This window comes from Ursus americanus, chromosome 23, assembly GCF_024610735.1.
Source record: "Ursus americanus isolate L20-20 chromosome 23, mUrsAme1.1.p, whole genome shotgun sequence".
Taxonomy (NCBI): Eukaryota; Metazoa; Chordata; class Mammalia; order Carnivora; family Ursidae; genus Ursus; species Ursus americanus.
This window is the reverse complement of record NC_142149.1, coordinates 31,577,571-31,593,282: the sequence shown is the minus strand read 5'-3', so window position 1 is coordinate 31,593,282 and position 15,712 is coordinate 31,577,571. Positions and strand designations below refer to the sequence as shown.

The following is a 15,712-nucleotide window of genomic DNA, read 5'->3' as shown; positions in this document are numbered from 1 at the left end:
TTTTTTTTTAAAGATTTTATTTATTCATTTGACAGAGAGAGAGACAGCCAGAGAGAGAGGGAACACAGGCAGGGCGGGTGGGAGAGGAAGAAGCAGGTTCCCAGTGGAGGAGCCTGATGTGGGGCTCGATCCCAGGACTCTGGGATCACTCCCTAAGCTGAAGGCAGATGCTCAGTGACTGAGCCACCCAGGCGCCCCAACAAGGGCCCTTTCAACCAGGAAACTTTCATGTTGGGAAATTCTCTTGCATTATTTCATTGGTGATTTCCCCTCCTTATTTTTAATTTTCTAGAATTCTCCATATTTTGAAATTTAGAACCTCTACAATGGTCCTCTAATTAAAAAAATTTTTTTGTTTTCCATCTATTCATATTTTTTGCTCAATGCATATATTCAATTTATTACTTCTGCAATCATACTTAAGACCTCTTTTTTTCTTATTTTCTATTTGTATCGCCTTTTTTTTTTTTTTAAAGATTTTATTTATTTATTTGACAGAGACAGCCAGCGAGAGAGGGAACACAAGCAGGGGGAGTGGGAGAGGAAGAAGCAGGCTCCCAGCGGAGAAGCCTGATGCGGGGTTCGATCCCAGATCGCTGGGATCATGCCCTGAGCCGAAGGCAGACGCTTAACAACTGCGCCACCCAGGCGCCCCTATTTGTATAGTTTCTTATACTTATTTTTCAGATGCAAGGTCTTTTAGCTCTCTGAGGACTTTAGTGATAGTTTTTATTTTTGTTTTTAGTTTTCTTCCCTTTGCATAATCTGTTTCCTCCAAATTGTCTACTTTTGGTTGGTTGATTTAGCTACTAGCTTTCACGTTGGAGGCTTTCATCAGACGTCTGGTCATTCTTGGTGGTTCAGTGTTCCTTGATTATTTTATAGATGTTCAATATACCATCTCTACGCATCACCCAGAATTATTTAGTGTAGTGAAATATTGAAGCAACCTAAGTGTCCAGCAACAGGGGAACGATTATATAAATTATGGGCCATTCTTAAGATGGACTGTCATGAAGAAATTTAAAATTATATTAACAAGTTGATTGGAAGCTCTGAGGGCCAAGGTGAGGTGTTTGGCCTTTCTACTTCCCTGCAGAATAATTTTCATAGTAGTGTTTCTGAAAGCCCATGGCCGACATCTTTGGGACTTTGTTTTATGGTGATTACATTCTTTAGAGGAAACTTCCAGTATCCTAGAAGGTAAAGGCTTAGTTGCCAGGGTCCTGGAAACCAAATGGAATATGAGAGGGAGGTCTCAGCATTCAGTCTTTGGAATGTGTACGTACATTTTCTTTTCAGTAAATGTTTTAAGTTTTCATCTGAGCTTTTCCAGTGAGCTCCAGAGATGCAGAAATTTAAAATCATGCTTCCTATATATTTTTAATGAGAGAATAAAATTAGTTGGCAAAATAATATGTGCAGTAATTATATGTCGTGCTGTCTTGACTATTTTAAAAGAAACAAACAAGAAAAACCCTGCTCTAGAGGCCCACAGTCTAGTGGGTGAGGTAACTGAATGCCAGGCAGAAAGAAAAGCAGCAATATAGGCACAGGCTAGACTGCTCTCAAGGAAAGCAGTTCATCGTTAGGGGCTAGGTGTTACTAACAGACCATGGGCAGGGAGGGGTAGGAGACAAAGTCTGGGGCCTGAGCTGGGTGGGAGGTCTGACTGAATAGTTCTTCCCCATTCTGTACAAACTGAAGAAGAGATTCAGAAGATAGAAGCCCATCTAGAGTCGTGCAGCGTGTACACTGAATTTCAGTCAAAATCTTGGATTCCAAAACTCTTGCTCTGTAGTACACCCTGCTAACACGTAGCCAGGACAGTTTCTCCTGGAAACCCTTGTTCCTCCACCTCCTGGAACAGGAGGAACTAGTGCCGGGCTGGTGTGGAGCCTGAAGCTAAGCTGGCTTGCGGTTAAAAGCTCACTTGTGTTCGTTTGCTGAAGAGTACGTCACACAGGGAGATCTGAAGACCTTCGGCTACGCCAAAAGTTGGGAGAGGGATGGATTTTTGTCAGGAGAATTAGGTTGGAGCAAATGGGAGGAGAAACCGGTCTGCAAGCCAGCCTCAAGGGGGCGCAGCTGCTGGCTCTGCCGGGCCGAGCGCGCGTGACGTTATGCCGTGAGGTGGAGTATGTAGATTCAGGACTCAGGGCCTTTGGGAACCGAGTTTTCCTGAAAAGATGTGCATGATTATGTTCCCAAAACTAAGATATGTGGTACGAAAATTTGGTTTTGAGTGTCGTTATTTGTAGATAAAGGCCAATTAGAGTCGTTTCAGAAGTGACCCCAACCTTAGAGTGGTGTGTACAGCAGCGGGTATTGCTGTGTTTGGTTAATGGTCATACTTACCTGGCAGGGGAGATACCATGATCACGAAGGTGGTTTTCCCAGGGCGAGGCTTATCCATTGCACTCCGGATGTGCTGACCCCTGCGATTTCCCCAAATGTGGGAAACTCGACTGCATAATTTGTGGTAGTGGGGGACTGCGTTCGCGCTCTCCCCTGTATGGTTGGTCTAAAGAAAGGCGTTGGGTGGTTGGTAGCGTTTATGTGTAATAGTTCGTATTTAGTTTTTTTTTTATTGAGTTGTTTTTTTTTTGGCACCGTTTTTGGCTTTTTTTGTTTGTTTGTTTTAGTGGTAGTATTTCCATGGTGAGAGTAAGTGAACTTTATTCCGAAGATTGTTTTGTATTTTGTAAGGTAAGTTTATTTCTAATAGTGGTTTCTGTCATTTTATTTCAAACTTTTTTTCTAGTTTTTTTGTGTTTGGGTGGTCTGTGTTTCTACCTTGTTTTTATATTCTAGGAAAGCCTTGTTGTGTTAATTTCCATAAAATTCACCTGCCGAATTCTCGGGAATGACTGGTTTTTCTTCACTATGTTTGGAGAGTACTTACTTCAGTGTTCAGCTTTTTTTTTGTGAAGTTACCTGGTGTCCCCCCAAACCGCCACCGAATTCAGGATTGTTTAAACATTTAGGTACTGTAGGCATGGCGCCTAAATAGCATTTTTAAACCACAGAAAAAAGTGAATTTTTAGGTGGAAGATGTCCTAGGGGCGCCTGTGTGGCTCAGTCCGTTAAGGGTCTGCCTTTTGCCTCAGGTCATGATCTCAGGGTACTGAGATCGCAAGTCCAGGGAGTCTGCTTCTCCCTCTCTCTGTTTGTGCTCTTTCTCACAGTCTCTCTCAAAGAAATAAAATCTTAGGGAAAAAAAAATGTCATTTAGGGGGTGCTTGGTTGACTCAGTAGGAGAGTATTTGACTTTTGATCTCAGGTTCCTGAGTTCGGAGACCCACGTTGGGAGTAGAGTTTACTTTTTTTAAAAAAGGAAGGAAATTTCGTATATAATAATATATTCATCTTATCAGTGCAGTCACATTATTTTTATTTTTAATGAGGAAGGGTCCCACAAAGGCAAAGGTGTGTAGGCCCTTCAAAATCATTAGGTGGTCTTGACTGAACCTGACTTTTTTATTAGTTCTCACCACTTTTTGTATAGTTCTGGCGGGCAGATCTGTTTTCCCTACAGGTTGTGATCTTACCACAGAATCTATCTCTACATTATTTCTCTTAGTGCTTAAGCTAGTGGCTGCCACATTAAAAGCTTAGGTGGCTGTGAGAAGTGTGCACTACATATGTATAATGACTTGAGAATAGGTTTTTGTTTTTTTAATCATTAGCAGCACTTGAAGAAATTCAAAAATACTTAGTGAATGCCGAAGAGACTGGAGTAGACAGTGCAGCCCTCAGAATAGCAAAAAGTCTCTGAGTACCTGTGAAATCAAATCTGTGGGGGACACAAATAATTCTAGAGGGGTCTCAGGGCTGTGGCCAGCCTGGCATTCATGGATACCATGAAAACAGCCAAAATTTTGTCTTCCTTCTGTGAAATCAAGACTCCTGGAATGAAATTAGGAAGGTAGTTCAATAACAAAATGATATTATATAACTGAAGTGGGCCGGGTCACACTTTGTGGATGATGTTATCTAGCAAATGTCTGAATAGCATGACTGTGATTTATATTGCAGAGACAGGGCCAGTGTGTGTCAGGAGTGAATGGGTTCAGCTACGAGCAACCCAGGGTGCTTGTAGAGTGGCTGTAGAGAGTTACTTATGCTTTCCTGGAAGGGAAGAGGGAGAAACAGAATCCCCGCTGAGCAGGGAGCCAGACATGGGACTCAGTCCCAGGACCCCAGGATCACAACCAGAGCCCAGGGCGGACACTGAACTGACTGAGCCACCGAGGCGCTCTAAAGCAAAGCTTTTTAAAAAATCACATGTTCTGGGGTGCCTGGCTGGCTCAGTTGGTAGAGCATGAGACTGTGATTTTGGAGTTGTGAGTTCAAGCCCCACGTTGTGCTCAGAGATGACTAAAAAAATCATATGTACTAAGAGGGGAAATACCATTGAAGGGTAGCAAAATATGCCACCCCCAAATATGCCACTTTGGCATAAGGATTCCTTTGAGCTAAAAGCACTTCAAAAACAGCAGATCTAACCGTAGGTCCTGATCTACCCTTTTCTTCCTGAGATCAGGAGATAAAACTCTCATGTAAAAGATATCCTCCTTAGATCAGGGGGGAAGAAATATTCCCAAAGAAGGGGAGTCAAACCTGAGAGAATTCTGTACACACATTGTTAAAAAGAATTCATGTCTATGTAAACCCCCCCATATATGTTACTTTTCCATAATTGCCCAAAATAAAGAAAAAGAAAAACCAAAGACAAAAGCAGAAACAAAACACAGTTGTCTTTGTTCAACCTAATATGAAAGCATTTAGTTCTGCCATTGCTTTGGGTCTTCATTTCCTTTTAAGAGCTTCTGTGTTGGATAAATTTATGTTAAATTTTGTATGTTTTGGGGATGCCTGCGTGGCTCAGTCGATTAAGCGTCTGCCTCCAGCTCAGGTCATGATCCCAGGGTCCTGGGATCAAGTTCCCCATCGGGCTTCTTCCTCAGCGGGAAGCCTGCTCCTTCCTCTGCCTGCCGCTCCCCCGCTAGTGCTTTCTATCTCTCTGACAAATAAATATTTAAAAAAATTTTTTTAATGCTTTTATCTTGTTAAACTGTCGATGCCAATTTAATTCTCACGCCCAGCCAGAGATGCTAACAGGGCAGAGGTAAAGTTTTGCCTCTAGACCATCAAAGCTTTTGATACTACAGTTCCTGCAAACACCGTAGAGCACCTAGCCAGCAAGGGCAGAAAGGGAAAAAAACCCTAAAGTGTCCTCTGTTTTTGTTGTCTAAAATGAAGGGAGGGGCACTCGGTTTGTTACCAAATCCAGGCCGGATGCGCTTCCCTTTGTGCGGAAAACTGCAGACTCGAATCTTGGGGAGGCCAGCTTTGATTCCCCAACTACACAAGGCACCTGTCCTGGAGCGTGGCTGGCGGTGGGTGGTGGGTGGGGGGGAGCGTTGAAGCTGCATTTCACCTGCATTCTCTTATTCCGTCCTCACAGAAACCTTGTGGGGGTAGGCAGGCAGTATTATTTCTTTACAACTTAGGCAAATGGAGGCTGAGAGAGACTGAGGATATGACCTATCCCAGAGATGAACAGTGATTCAGACCAGTGTAACCGACTGTGCTGTCTTGCCCTCCGCGGCTGCAGGCCACCGCCCTCCAAATTGCCCTGCCCTGCCGCGCAGAATTCAGACTCGTAACAAATGCACACAGGAAGTTTTGCGTACGCCCGCGTAGGCAAAGAATTTTAAAAACCACCCCCAGCTACACCTGTTGGTGACCGTCTTTTTAAATCGCTGCGAAGCATAGCTAGAACGAATTTATCCATTTCTCCAACAAGCTAAGTGACGTCAAGAGTGACGACAAGAGACAAGAGGCGGGCATATGGAGATGAAGGGCGCAGTGGCTGCGTGTTCAAGTTCATTCTTCAGGAGGTAGAGTTTAGAGTTTCCACTACATAGCCACTGGTGTGCGCTGGTCAATATCATGTAAATAACCTTGGCGTTTGTAACCGAAAGCCTAAAGAACTCGGAATGTAATTGACCATGACTGTATAGTGTGTTGAGGACAAGGGTGAAGTGCCAGGCAAACTTTGTAACTCATACTTACCTGGCAGGGGAGATACCATGATCACGAAGGTGGTTTTCCCAGGGCGAGGCTCATCCATTGCACTCCGGATGTACTGACCCCTGCGATTTCCCCAAATGTGGGAAACTCGACCGCATAATTTGTGGTAGTGGGGGACTGCGTTCGCGCTTTCCCCTGATGATAAATGTTCTAAAAAGCAGACTGCTGTGGTCCAGTAATTGTAACGCTTTGATTCTTGTGAAATTGATTGTGGCATTAGAGTCTTGTTGTTTCTGGGGGTGGAAGAATTGAGTCTTTAGGGGAGCCGGAAGGCAGATTAATTGAAGAAGTAGGATTGTTACAAAGTTTTTACCTGAGAATGTCTGGAGAGCCGCAGATTTGAAGATTTACCTTTACCTGTGATGATGACCTTAGGGTTCTGGGATCTAGCGGACCTTACCTTTGCTCAGTGAGAAATCCACTGCTTGTCTTTCTTTCATTACCTGTCCTCCTGCTTGTGCTCTCTCAAATAAATAAAAATTTTTAAAAAGAATAAAACAAAAGATGTTGGACTTTGACCTTGCTCCTCCAGTGTGGATTTCGAACCTTAGATAGCATTTTAGGCCCATCATTCCCTAGAGACTAGTTTCTTAGAATAAGTTCTGACGGTTATTGGAAAAAAAGACTAGAAATACTAAGGGAGTGAATGTTAGTGTGGGAGTGACTGTTAGTGTGTAAATAGCGCAATTCATGCTTTGGTCCTCAAGGGATGTGTGTATTCTAGCTTTAGGAAAAAATCCTGTGACACTGAAGTGGGTCTCGGTTTTATGTGTTTTATTTGAACTTTATTTTTTCAAGATTTTATTTGAGAGAGAGAGAGCACAAGCGGTGGGGGTGGGGGTGGGGGTGGGGGTGGGGGTGGGGGTGGTGGGAGGCGGGGAGGGGAGGGAAAGGGAGAAGTCTACTCCCAACTGAGCAGGGAGCTGTATTCAGGGCTCCATCCCAGGACCTTAAGATCACCTCCTGAGCTGAAGGCAGACACTTAACAAGCTGAGCAACCCAGGTGCCCCATTATTTGAACTTCCCATATCAAGAATATAGTTATGTATTTGCGAAAATGCAATTAAATAAAAACTTTAAAGAGATCAGGAATCATTAAGATGGCTATTAAGGGAAAAAACGGGCACCTGGTGGTGCAGTGGGTTGAGCGTCCACTCTTGGTTTCAGCTCAGGTCATGGGATCGAGCCTTGAGATTCTCTCTTCTTCTGCCCTTCCTGCCGGTTCTCTTTCTCTGTCTCCCAAATAAGTCAGTCTTTTCTTTCCTTTTTTTTAAAGGGGAAAAAAACCCAGGAAATAACGAGTGTTGGTGAGGAACTGGAAAGCTGGAAACTTTGTGCACTGGTGGCGGGAATGTAAAATGGTGTAGCCAGTATAGAAAACAGTATGGCAGTTCCTCAAGAAATTAAACATAGAATTACCATGTGAGGGGCATCTGGGTGGCTCAGTCGGTTAAGCATCCAAATCTTGGTTTCAGTTCCGGTCATGATCTCAGGGTTGTGAAATCAAGCCCCACATCGGGCTTTGCACTGGGTGTGGAGTGTGCTTGGGATTCTCTCTCTCCCTCTCCCTCTGCCTCTCCCCCACCCGCAAAAAAGAAAAAAGAATTACCATGTGATCCAGTAATCCTACTTCTTGGGTATATACCCAAAAGAATTGAAAACAGGGATTTGAAGAGATACTGTACACTAAAATGTCCATAGCAGTGTTATTTACAATAGTCAAAGGTAGAACCAACCAAAGTGTCCATTGACGGATAAGTAGATAAACAAAATACTATTCATCCTTAAAAAGGAAAGAAATTCTGACATAAGCTTTCTGGCTGGTGAAGACCCACCAAATGTGTTAGCCTTCTTGTCTTTTTCTTTTGCTTCACCTCTTTTCACACCCTCTGTGTCTCTCCGTGTAACAGTTATGCCCCTGGCATGCATGTTTGCTGATTCTTGTGGACGGGGCTTCCCTCTCTTATCCCCTGTCTATGGAGCACCAACATAGCACCTCATGTCTGCCCTGCTATACCAAGCATTGTGATCGCAGGGATCCAATTTTAGGTGTCAAACCGGTCACGCTTGAGGACACATGGCAGGTATACCACAAACACTTGATTGTATGATGGTCAGGTGTGGATGCCATATTTGGAAAGTAAAAATTTCTCTGCGTGGATTTTATTGTGCATACTAACAGCTAACAACTACACAGAGCTGGCTTGGTGCCGGGCACAGTTCTAAGCACTTTACACATACTAGCTCATTTAAGGCCCTCAGCAACCCTCTGGTTATTACTCTCTCCATTTACAGATGAAGAAATTGAGGTCTATCAAGGTTACATAATTTCTCCAAGGAGGTGGAGGTGACAGGGCCAGGACCAGAGCCTGAACTGTGAACCTAACCCACTACCTTATACTCTCTATATCCCCACATAGTGACTGCACTTATGTATGAACTTTTCAAAATTAATAGGCTCCTAGTTTTCTTAATGATACCACAAACATGTATATTTCTTTTTTTTTTTTTTAAAGATTTTATTTATTTATGTGATAGAGAGACAGCCAGTGAGAGAGGGAACACAGCAGGGGAGAGGGAGAGGAAGAAGCAGGCTCCCAGTGGAGGAGCCCGATGTGGGACTCGATCCCGGAACGCCGGGATCACGCCCTGAGCCGAAGGCAGACGCTTAACGACTGCGCTACCCAGGCGCCCCCACAAACATGTATATTTCTAATTTTACTTCCCAGTAGCCATCTCTTTTTGGTCCAGAGAATTAGTGCTAAATATATTCAGTTTTTCAATTTCACCAGTAATATTGAGAATAAATATTAATCTTGTAGAGTTTTGGGCGCCTGGGTGGCTCAGGCAGTTAAGTGTCTGCCTTTGGCTCAGGTCATGGTCTCAGGGTCCTGGGATCGAGTCCCACATCGGTCTTCCTGCTCAGCGGGGAGTCTGCTTCTCCCTGTCCCTCTGCCTCTCTACCCCACTCATGCTCTCTCTCAAATGAATAAATAAAATCTTAAAAAAAAATCTTGTAGAAGTTCAGTAATTGTTCCCCTAATTCTGTTCATTATAAATGAAAGTGGACAAGATGTGAAAGAAATGTGAAAGAATCTAAGTTGCTTCATTGCATTTCTGATTGAGTTAAAATAAGCATGTTTCTTTCTTTTCAATTAGGATGTCTCGGGCTGTTCATCTTTCAGTCCCCTGTCCCGTTCAGCTTGGTTCCTTAAGAAATGACTCTTTGGAAGCTCAGCTTCATGAGTATGTCAAACAAGGAAACTATATGAAAGTGAAGAAGATTCTTAAGAAAGGTAAGCACTGTGTTAAAATTGCAGATGCAACTTGGTTCACATTTCTGAATAGTGTTGGAAGGAAAATCAGGTACATCATAAAGCTATGAGTTCTTGGGGAAATTGAAAGTTAAGCTTAGAGATGAGACGTTCCCTTCATACTGCTTAACAGAGATCTTAAATTGTTGTTTGGAGACTGTTTTGTTTTTTGTAGGGAACCATAAGGTCTTCCAGCTTTTAGACTCCTAAGATTTCTCCTCAGGCCCCAGCCACCCACCTTTAATTCTGCGTGATTGATTCCTTTTTCTCCTTTAATCTACACCATCTACTGAGTCTTCCAAAGCCTGTGGTGGAGTGAAGAGACCAGCTTTCACAGCTCTCCCCTTCTTTGCTCCTCCCAGGGACTTGGTGCTTTTGTTTCCAGGGGTTTGTTCTTTTGTTTTTTTGTTTTTTTTCTGGATGTTACAGGCAGCTCAGCCTATGAGGCAGGTGGAAATAGCAAATGTAGCTCAGGCAATCAAACACTAAACCTTACATGGACAAAACTGCTGGCATTTGGCCCTTGATCTACAGATCCAGACCTGCATTTTTTTTTTTTTTTTCCTGGAGTAACCGGAAGTCCTGCTGAATTCCCCCTCTTCCTTCTTAGTATAAAGAGAGGTTTATGAAGCTTCTCTCAGCTGTTTGTGAAACAGTCAGGGTAGCCTAATTTCTCTGCAGTGTTTCTCCATTTATTTCAGCAGCATTCCTGAGGACTTCCAGAAAGGTAACTCCAATTTTTGCAGGATCCAACTATCCCACAAAATAATTCACTCAGAAAGTTCCCAAATGTTTCCATGTACCACCCCTAGAGTCTATTGATGAGGTAGCTCATAGTGAGTTCAGTAACTTATTTGAAAGGTCCTGTTGTTTCCCCCCCGCCTCAGAATTTTGCATTTTATTCCATAACACATTCATGTGTGTGTTAACATGAAAATGGATGTTCAGCATAGGTATGCTGTGACTTCTAGTGTCTTCTATCCAACTCTCCAGTGTGAAAAGCAGAGTATTAGAACATTTATTATATCTTAGACATCTGAACGTTCTGCATGTTCAAATTCTTACCATTAAGCTACGGGGGATGGGGTTGACAGGTATAACTGGATATGAAGCAGGATTTCATCTGTGTCTGGAATTTCATCTAAAGCCTCAGGGTGGAGAACAAGGGGTGACAAGGTAACAAGTTCCCCGACAGTCTAAAGCAGGGCTTCTTAGGGGATGGCCAAAATGGATCTTTAACTCCATCATCCACGTCAGGCCTACATAGGAGAAGGCAGTGGGGTAGTGGTGGGGGTGTCAGGGGAAAAGATTCTTTAAAAGACATTCATAGGAATTGAAAACCGTGGCTTTCCTCCTCCTTCCCAGCTTCAAGCCAAATAAGAGGTCCTTCGGGTGAACCTCATGGAGAGAATTGTAGCACTTGCAAGCAGGGTAGCTGGGAGCCTGTTCAGCCTGCTGAATAGTAGAAGTGTCAGCCCACGCCAGCTGCCACCAAGGTGGTGTGAAGAGAACCTGGCATGTTACCTGGAATTTAAGGGTCAGGAGGGCCTTGCCATCTGCCTCCTTCCTAAAGCAGCCTTTGATGACTGGGTAAACATAAGAGACCAGCAGCTGGATTAGCTACACACTTGCACCAGTTAGTGGGGTAAGTAGACTCTGTAGAGGGTAGCTTGGCCATCTAAAGGACCTCACCTGTGAAGACAGGAAGAATTGCAACAGAGGCTGAGAAACACAAGAAGTCAGCAGGAGAGGACACTGGCCCACATTAGGGTGCTGTGAAGTGGAGTGGAGTTACCTGAAGGGCCCACTAACCCCTCCCACAGAAGAGTAGGCATTAGGAAGAAGCCGAAAGCTACAAAGAGGATCAGCTACGTTTGAAGGCCTTGCACCTTGTCATCTTATTGGTCCTCCCCTCCAGCTCTGGAGTTGCCAGAAATAGCCTTGAAATCAGAGGAGTGGAAGAGCAAGGAAGAGGTTTTGATTTCGACTGGACAGTTTATTACCTGAAATGAGACTGTGCTTGAAGGCCTGAAAGTGACTTGAAGACTATGGAATCTGCCTGAGATGCCTCTCCAGTGAGGGAAAGGAAAAGCCAACCAAAGGAGTGTACTTGAGGGCATTAAAAGGGAAAAAATTGTTTCCTGATTGTATCCTACTTAGTTCAGTTATATAGATTATATGAGTTCTAAAGCCCAAAAGATGAGTTCCTGAGTTCCAGAACCTCAACCCAGACTATTCATTTTTTTTATTACACGTATATTAATTGAGCCTTGGGGTTAGAACACCAAGGACTGGGGCGCCTGGGTGGCTCAGTTGGTTAGGCATCTGCCTTTGGCTCAGGTTATGATCCCAGGGTCCTGGGATGGAGCCCTGTGTCAGGCAACCTGCCCATTGGGAGGCCTGCTTCTCCCTCTCCCTCTGCCTGCTGCTCTCCCTGCTTGTGCTCTCTCTGTCAGACGAATAAATAAAATATTAAAAAAAAAAAAAAGAACACTAAGGATAGATGTGTGGCCTTGCCTTCCAGGAGTATAATCCAGCAGAAGAAGCAGACATAAAAGTAATTAAAGTACTCAGAAGGGCAGGAGGCAAAAAAGTACAGCAGGTACATCTCAGCCTCCTTGTCTGGGAAGTAATCAAGGGAAACCTCTTAGAGGAAGCTTTATTTAGTCCAGGATGTTAACAAGAAAAAAAAGTGAGTTGGGGGCACCTGGCTGGCTCAGTCAGTGGAGCATGTGACTCTTGATCTCAGGGTTGTGAGTTCAAACCCCACATTGGGTGTAGCGATTACTTAAAAAAATAAAATCTTCAAAAAAAAATTGAATGTGCCGGAGTGATAGACCCATATGCAGTTGGAGAGTCTGCTCTTAAGAGACCAGCACATGGCATGGATGGTGAGGGGTTCCTAGAAACGTTGGAGGAATGGAGAATGGAAAAGTGTTAGATATGGAAGGGTCCAGACCAGAGACAGGCTCTTGGGTGAAAGTGATTGAAAGGCACTTTCTTTTTTTTTTTTTTTTTAAAGATTTTATTTATTTATTTGACAGAGACAGCCAGCGAGAGAGGGAACACAAGCAGGGGGAGAGGTAGAGGAAGAAGCAGGCTTCCAGCGGAGGAGCCTGATGTGGGGCTCGATCCCAGAATGCTGGGATCACGCCCTGAGCCGAAGGCAGACGCTTAACCACTGAGCCACCCAGGCGCCCCTGAAAGGCACTTTTTAATTTCAAGATACAAGAAAGTGCTCTGACACCAGGGGATATATCTCAGACTGGGGCAGATTGCCCAAACACTGTCCCTTTCTGACGGAATTTAAGTACAGAGCATTTGACTGACTCTGAGGAGATTCTGTTAGAAGTGGTTAGATGATATGAACCCGATGGTTATATTAGTCATGTTACTACAAAGCACTGAAAAATGTGGAAATATTGATTCAGAAAACCATGTGCATGTCCACGTGGCACTGTGCTTCCTGGCATCCTGTAAGATGTGAGGTGGAAGTGTTTTTACAAGAGTTAAGTGATGGGGACGCCTGGGTGGCTCAGCCATTAAGCCTCTGCCTTCGGTTGGGGTCATGATCCCAAGGTCCTGGGATCCAGCCCCATGTCGGGCTCCCCGCTCAGCGGGAAGTCTGCTTCTCCCTCTCCCTCTGCTGTGTTCCCTCTCTCGCTGTCTCTCTCTCTGTCAAATAAATAAAATCTTAAAAAAAAGAGTTAAGTGATGAAGACAGTTACACACATCATGTATAAGGTGGTTCATGTATAAGGTTCTTTGAGGAGAAACTGGGATTAACTTTTGGCACACATAAACGGGAAAGCTGCTTCTGTACAAGCCAGGAAGGCTCAACATTCAGGACTGAACTTTGAGTGATGATGTATTTAGTGCTTTATTAGAGAAATTGATTTGATTGGAGACTAGACCTCCTGAGGAAGACCAGTTTGGCCTACCAGAAAGAATCCGGACTTGATTTAGTATCAGATATACACCTAGGTTCCCACAGTGGTTTCCCCAGCTGTGTGACCTCATAGCCTGCATCTGTGAGAATGAGGAAGTAATGACATCCTTGTTCAGTTGTTTAGAGGATGAAGTGAAACAACAGATTAAAATGCCTGTCATCAGGTAGGTATTCAATAAATCATCATGGTTATGATTATTATGTAGTATTAGAAGTGTACACCAGTTCTTACCTGTCTCTTTGCCTCCTCCTCATGCCTCTTTCAAGGCGATGGAAACCTAGTCCAAGTCAGTGGACTTTTGTAGCGAGCGAGAGGGGGTCCAACGCTGACCAGCGGCGTCAACAGCGTTTTCTTAGCCTATTAGTGGGGCGACGCGACGCGACCGGGACCCCCAGGTGGGCGGGGCAATACCGGTCCCTCCGGGTTGGAGTCAGAGGCATACCGTGTGTGATTGGCTGCTAGGAAGCCGCATGCTAATAAGGCTTGTTACTGATTTAAGTGTTGCTGGAAGATTTACAGGCAAAAAATGGTGTTTTGAACTTGCTATTTGACCGAATTGTTATGAAATATAAAAGAAAATGTATGTGAATAAGCAAATGAGTTGAGAAAAATGTCGCCATGAATGCTAAGTGTGCGGCTGCCATAGACCTAGCAGAGGGGCGGAGTTCCACGTTAAGACTATACTTTCAGGGATCATTTCTATAGTTTGTTGCTAGAGAAGTTTCTCTGAATGTGTAGAGTACCCGAAACCACGAGGAGGAGGCGTAGCGTTCTTTCCTGAGCGTGAATTTGGCTCTGGGTGTTGTTTTATTATAACTGCCCTTTGTCGTTGATGATCGTTCTTATTTCTCTTCCGGAGAAATTAGAGGGAAAGAACGTGGTCTGAGTGGTTTCTCCAATAATTTTGGTTGGTTACAACGTTAGGTGTATTGTCACTACCTGAGTCTAAGTGATTGATTTAGGTATAGTTGTTAGTGGTAAGAAATTTTTTTTGTTTTTTTTGAAAAAGGTGTCTGTCGATTCTGGGGGGGTATTTAGTGGGAGTTTGCTTTTTTTGTGTTTTTCTTGGTTGTGTGGAGAGGAAGTGCTTTATGTGTGGTAACTGATCTTTAGAGGTTAGGTTTTTGTTTTTTGATTTTTGTTCTTTTCTGTGGGTTGGTTTTTGTTTTTGTTTTGGAGAAGGGGAGCACAAGCGTGGGCTGGAAAGGGCAGAGGGAAGCTTTCCTCAGAAACAAAAGCCTCAGGCTTAACTGACTCAGCTACCCAGACGCCTCTTAATTGTATTTCATATATAAATTGTTTCTCTCCACCTTTACTACACTCAGGTCTTCTTCATAGAACTTGCTTTAGGCAGATATTGGACCTTCTAAATTAATCCTTGATATTTTTTTAAGTCTCTCTTCAGTTTGTAATATTCTCTGGGCTATTGACTTTTACTGCTAAGTTTTCTATTAAATTTTAACTTTTGATTGTGAATATTTTAAAGATTTGCTGTAATTGGCATAAACATTATATTAGTTTCTGGGGCGCCTGGGTGGCTCACTCGTTAGGTGTCTGCCTTCGGCTCAGGGCATGGTCCCGGGGTTCTGGGATCGAGCCCCACGTCAGGCTCCTCCGCTGGGAGCCTGCTTCTTCCTCTCCCACTCGCCCTGCTTGTGTTCCCTCTCTCGCTGGCTGTCTCTCTCTCTAATAAATGAATAAAACCTTTAAAAAAAAACACACACATATTAGTTTCTATACAACATGATTCCATGTTTGTATATATTGCAAAATGATAACCACAATGTCCAGTTAACATGCCACCATACATAGTTACAGAGATTTTCCCTTGTGATGAGCCCAGAGCACATTCAAGATAATATTAATAACTTTTAAATATTCAGTACAGTATTATTAACTATACTGTGCTGTACAGGGAAGCCTGGGGTGGCGAAGGTCCTTCCTGGTATCAAGCCCCACATCAGGCTCCCTGCTCAGTGGGGAGTCGGCTTGAAAGTAGACTCAGCGTGCCCCCTGGGGGGTGCAGGTGGAGGTCTTTTTATATCCCCCCCCCCAGGGCTTCTATTTTTTCCTCTCCTTTTCTGTTTTTTGTTTTTTTTCCTGAGAAAACTCTAATGGTCTGCCTGGGGGAATACATGCTTAGTCATTTTAAGGCCTGTTATCAGTATTTTACATTATGAAGATACGTGGTTCATAAATCATTCACTGGCGCACCAGGCATCTCACCCTTCAGTTCTGGGTCTGCTTGCAGTGGGTAATCCCACTATTTACTTCATCTGTGTTTTGAGTAAGATATCCCTGAAACCACAGGTTTAATGTATAGTTTTAATGCTCGTGAATATTGAGCTA

At 43.8% G+C, this 15,712-nt stretch overlaps 1 protein-coding gene and 3 non-coding genes across 5 annotated transcripts in view; all 4 read left to right on the top strand.

Moving 5' to 3' along the window:
• The first annotated feature begins 2,350 nt into the window (after window positions 1-2,350).
• On the top strand, window positions 2,351-2,514 carry LOC123777224 (U1 spliceosomal RNA). The gene has a single exon (XR_006775614.1). It is a non-coding gene; the product is annotated as a U1 spliceosomal RNA (small nuclear RNA).
• A 3,559-nt stretch (window positions 2,515-6,073) lies between these two features.
• LOC123777229 (U1 spliceosomal RNA) lies at window positions 6,074-6,237 on the top strand. Its single transcript, XR_006775619.2, has one exon. It is a non-coding gene; the product is annotated as a U1 spliceosomal RNA (small nuclear RNA).
• Window positions 6,238-9,259: 3,022 nt separating this feature from the next.
• Window positions 9,260-15,712, top strand: part of TEX14 (testis expressed 14, intercellular bridge forming factor) — an 88,283-nt gene continuing 81,830 nt past the window's right edge. For both annotated transcript variants that reach the window (XM_087854546.1, XM_087854547.1), the window contains exon 1: window positions 9,260-9,395. In XM_087854546.1, the coding sequence (XP_087710672.1) occupies window positions 9,260-9,395 (136 nt within the window). The remainder of the gene's footprint in view (window positions 9,396-15,712) is intronic.
• Window positions 14,038-14,254, top strand: LOC123777204 (small nucleolar RNA U3). The gene has a single exon (XR_006775598.2). It is a non-coding gene; the product is annotated as a small nucleolar RNA U3 (small nucleolar RNA).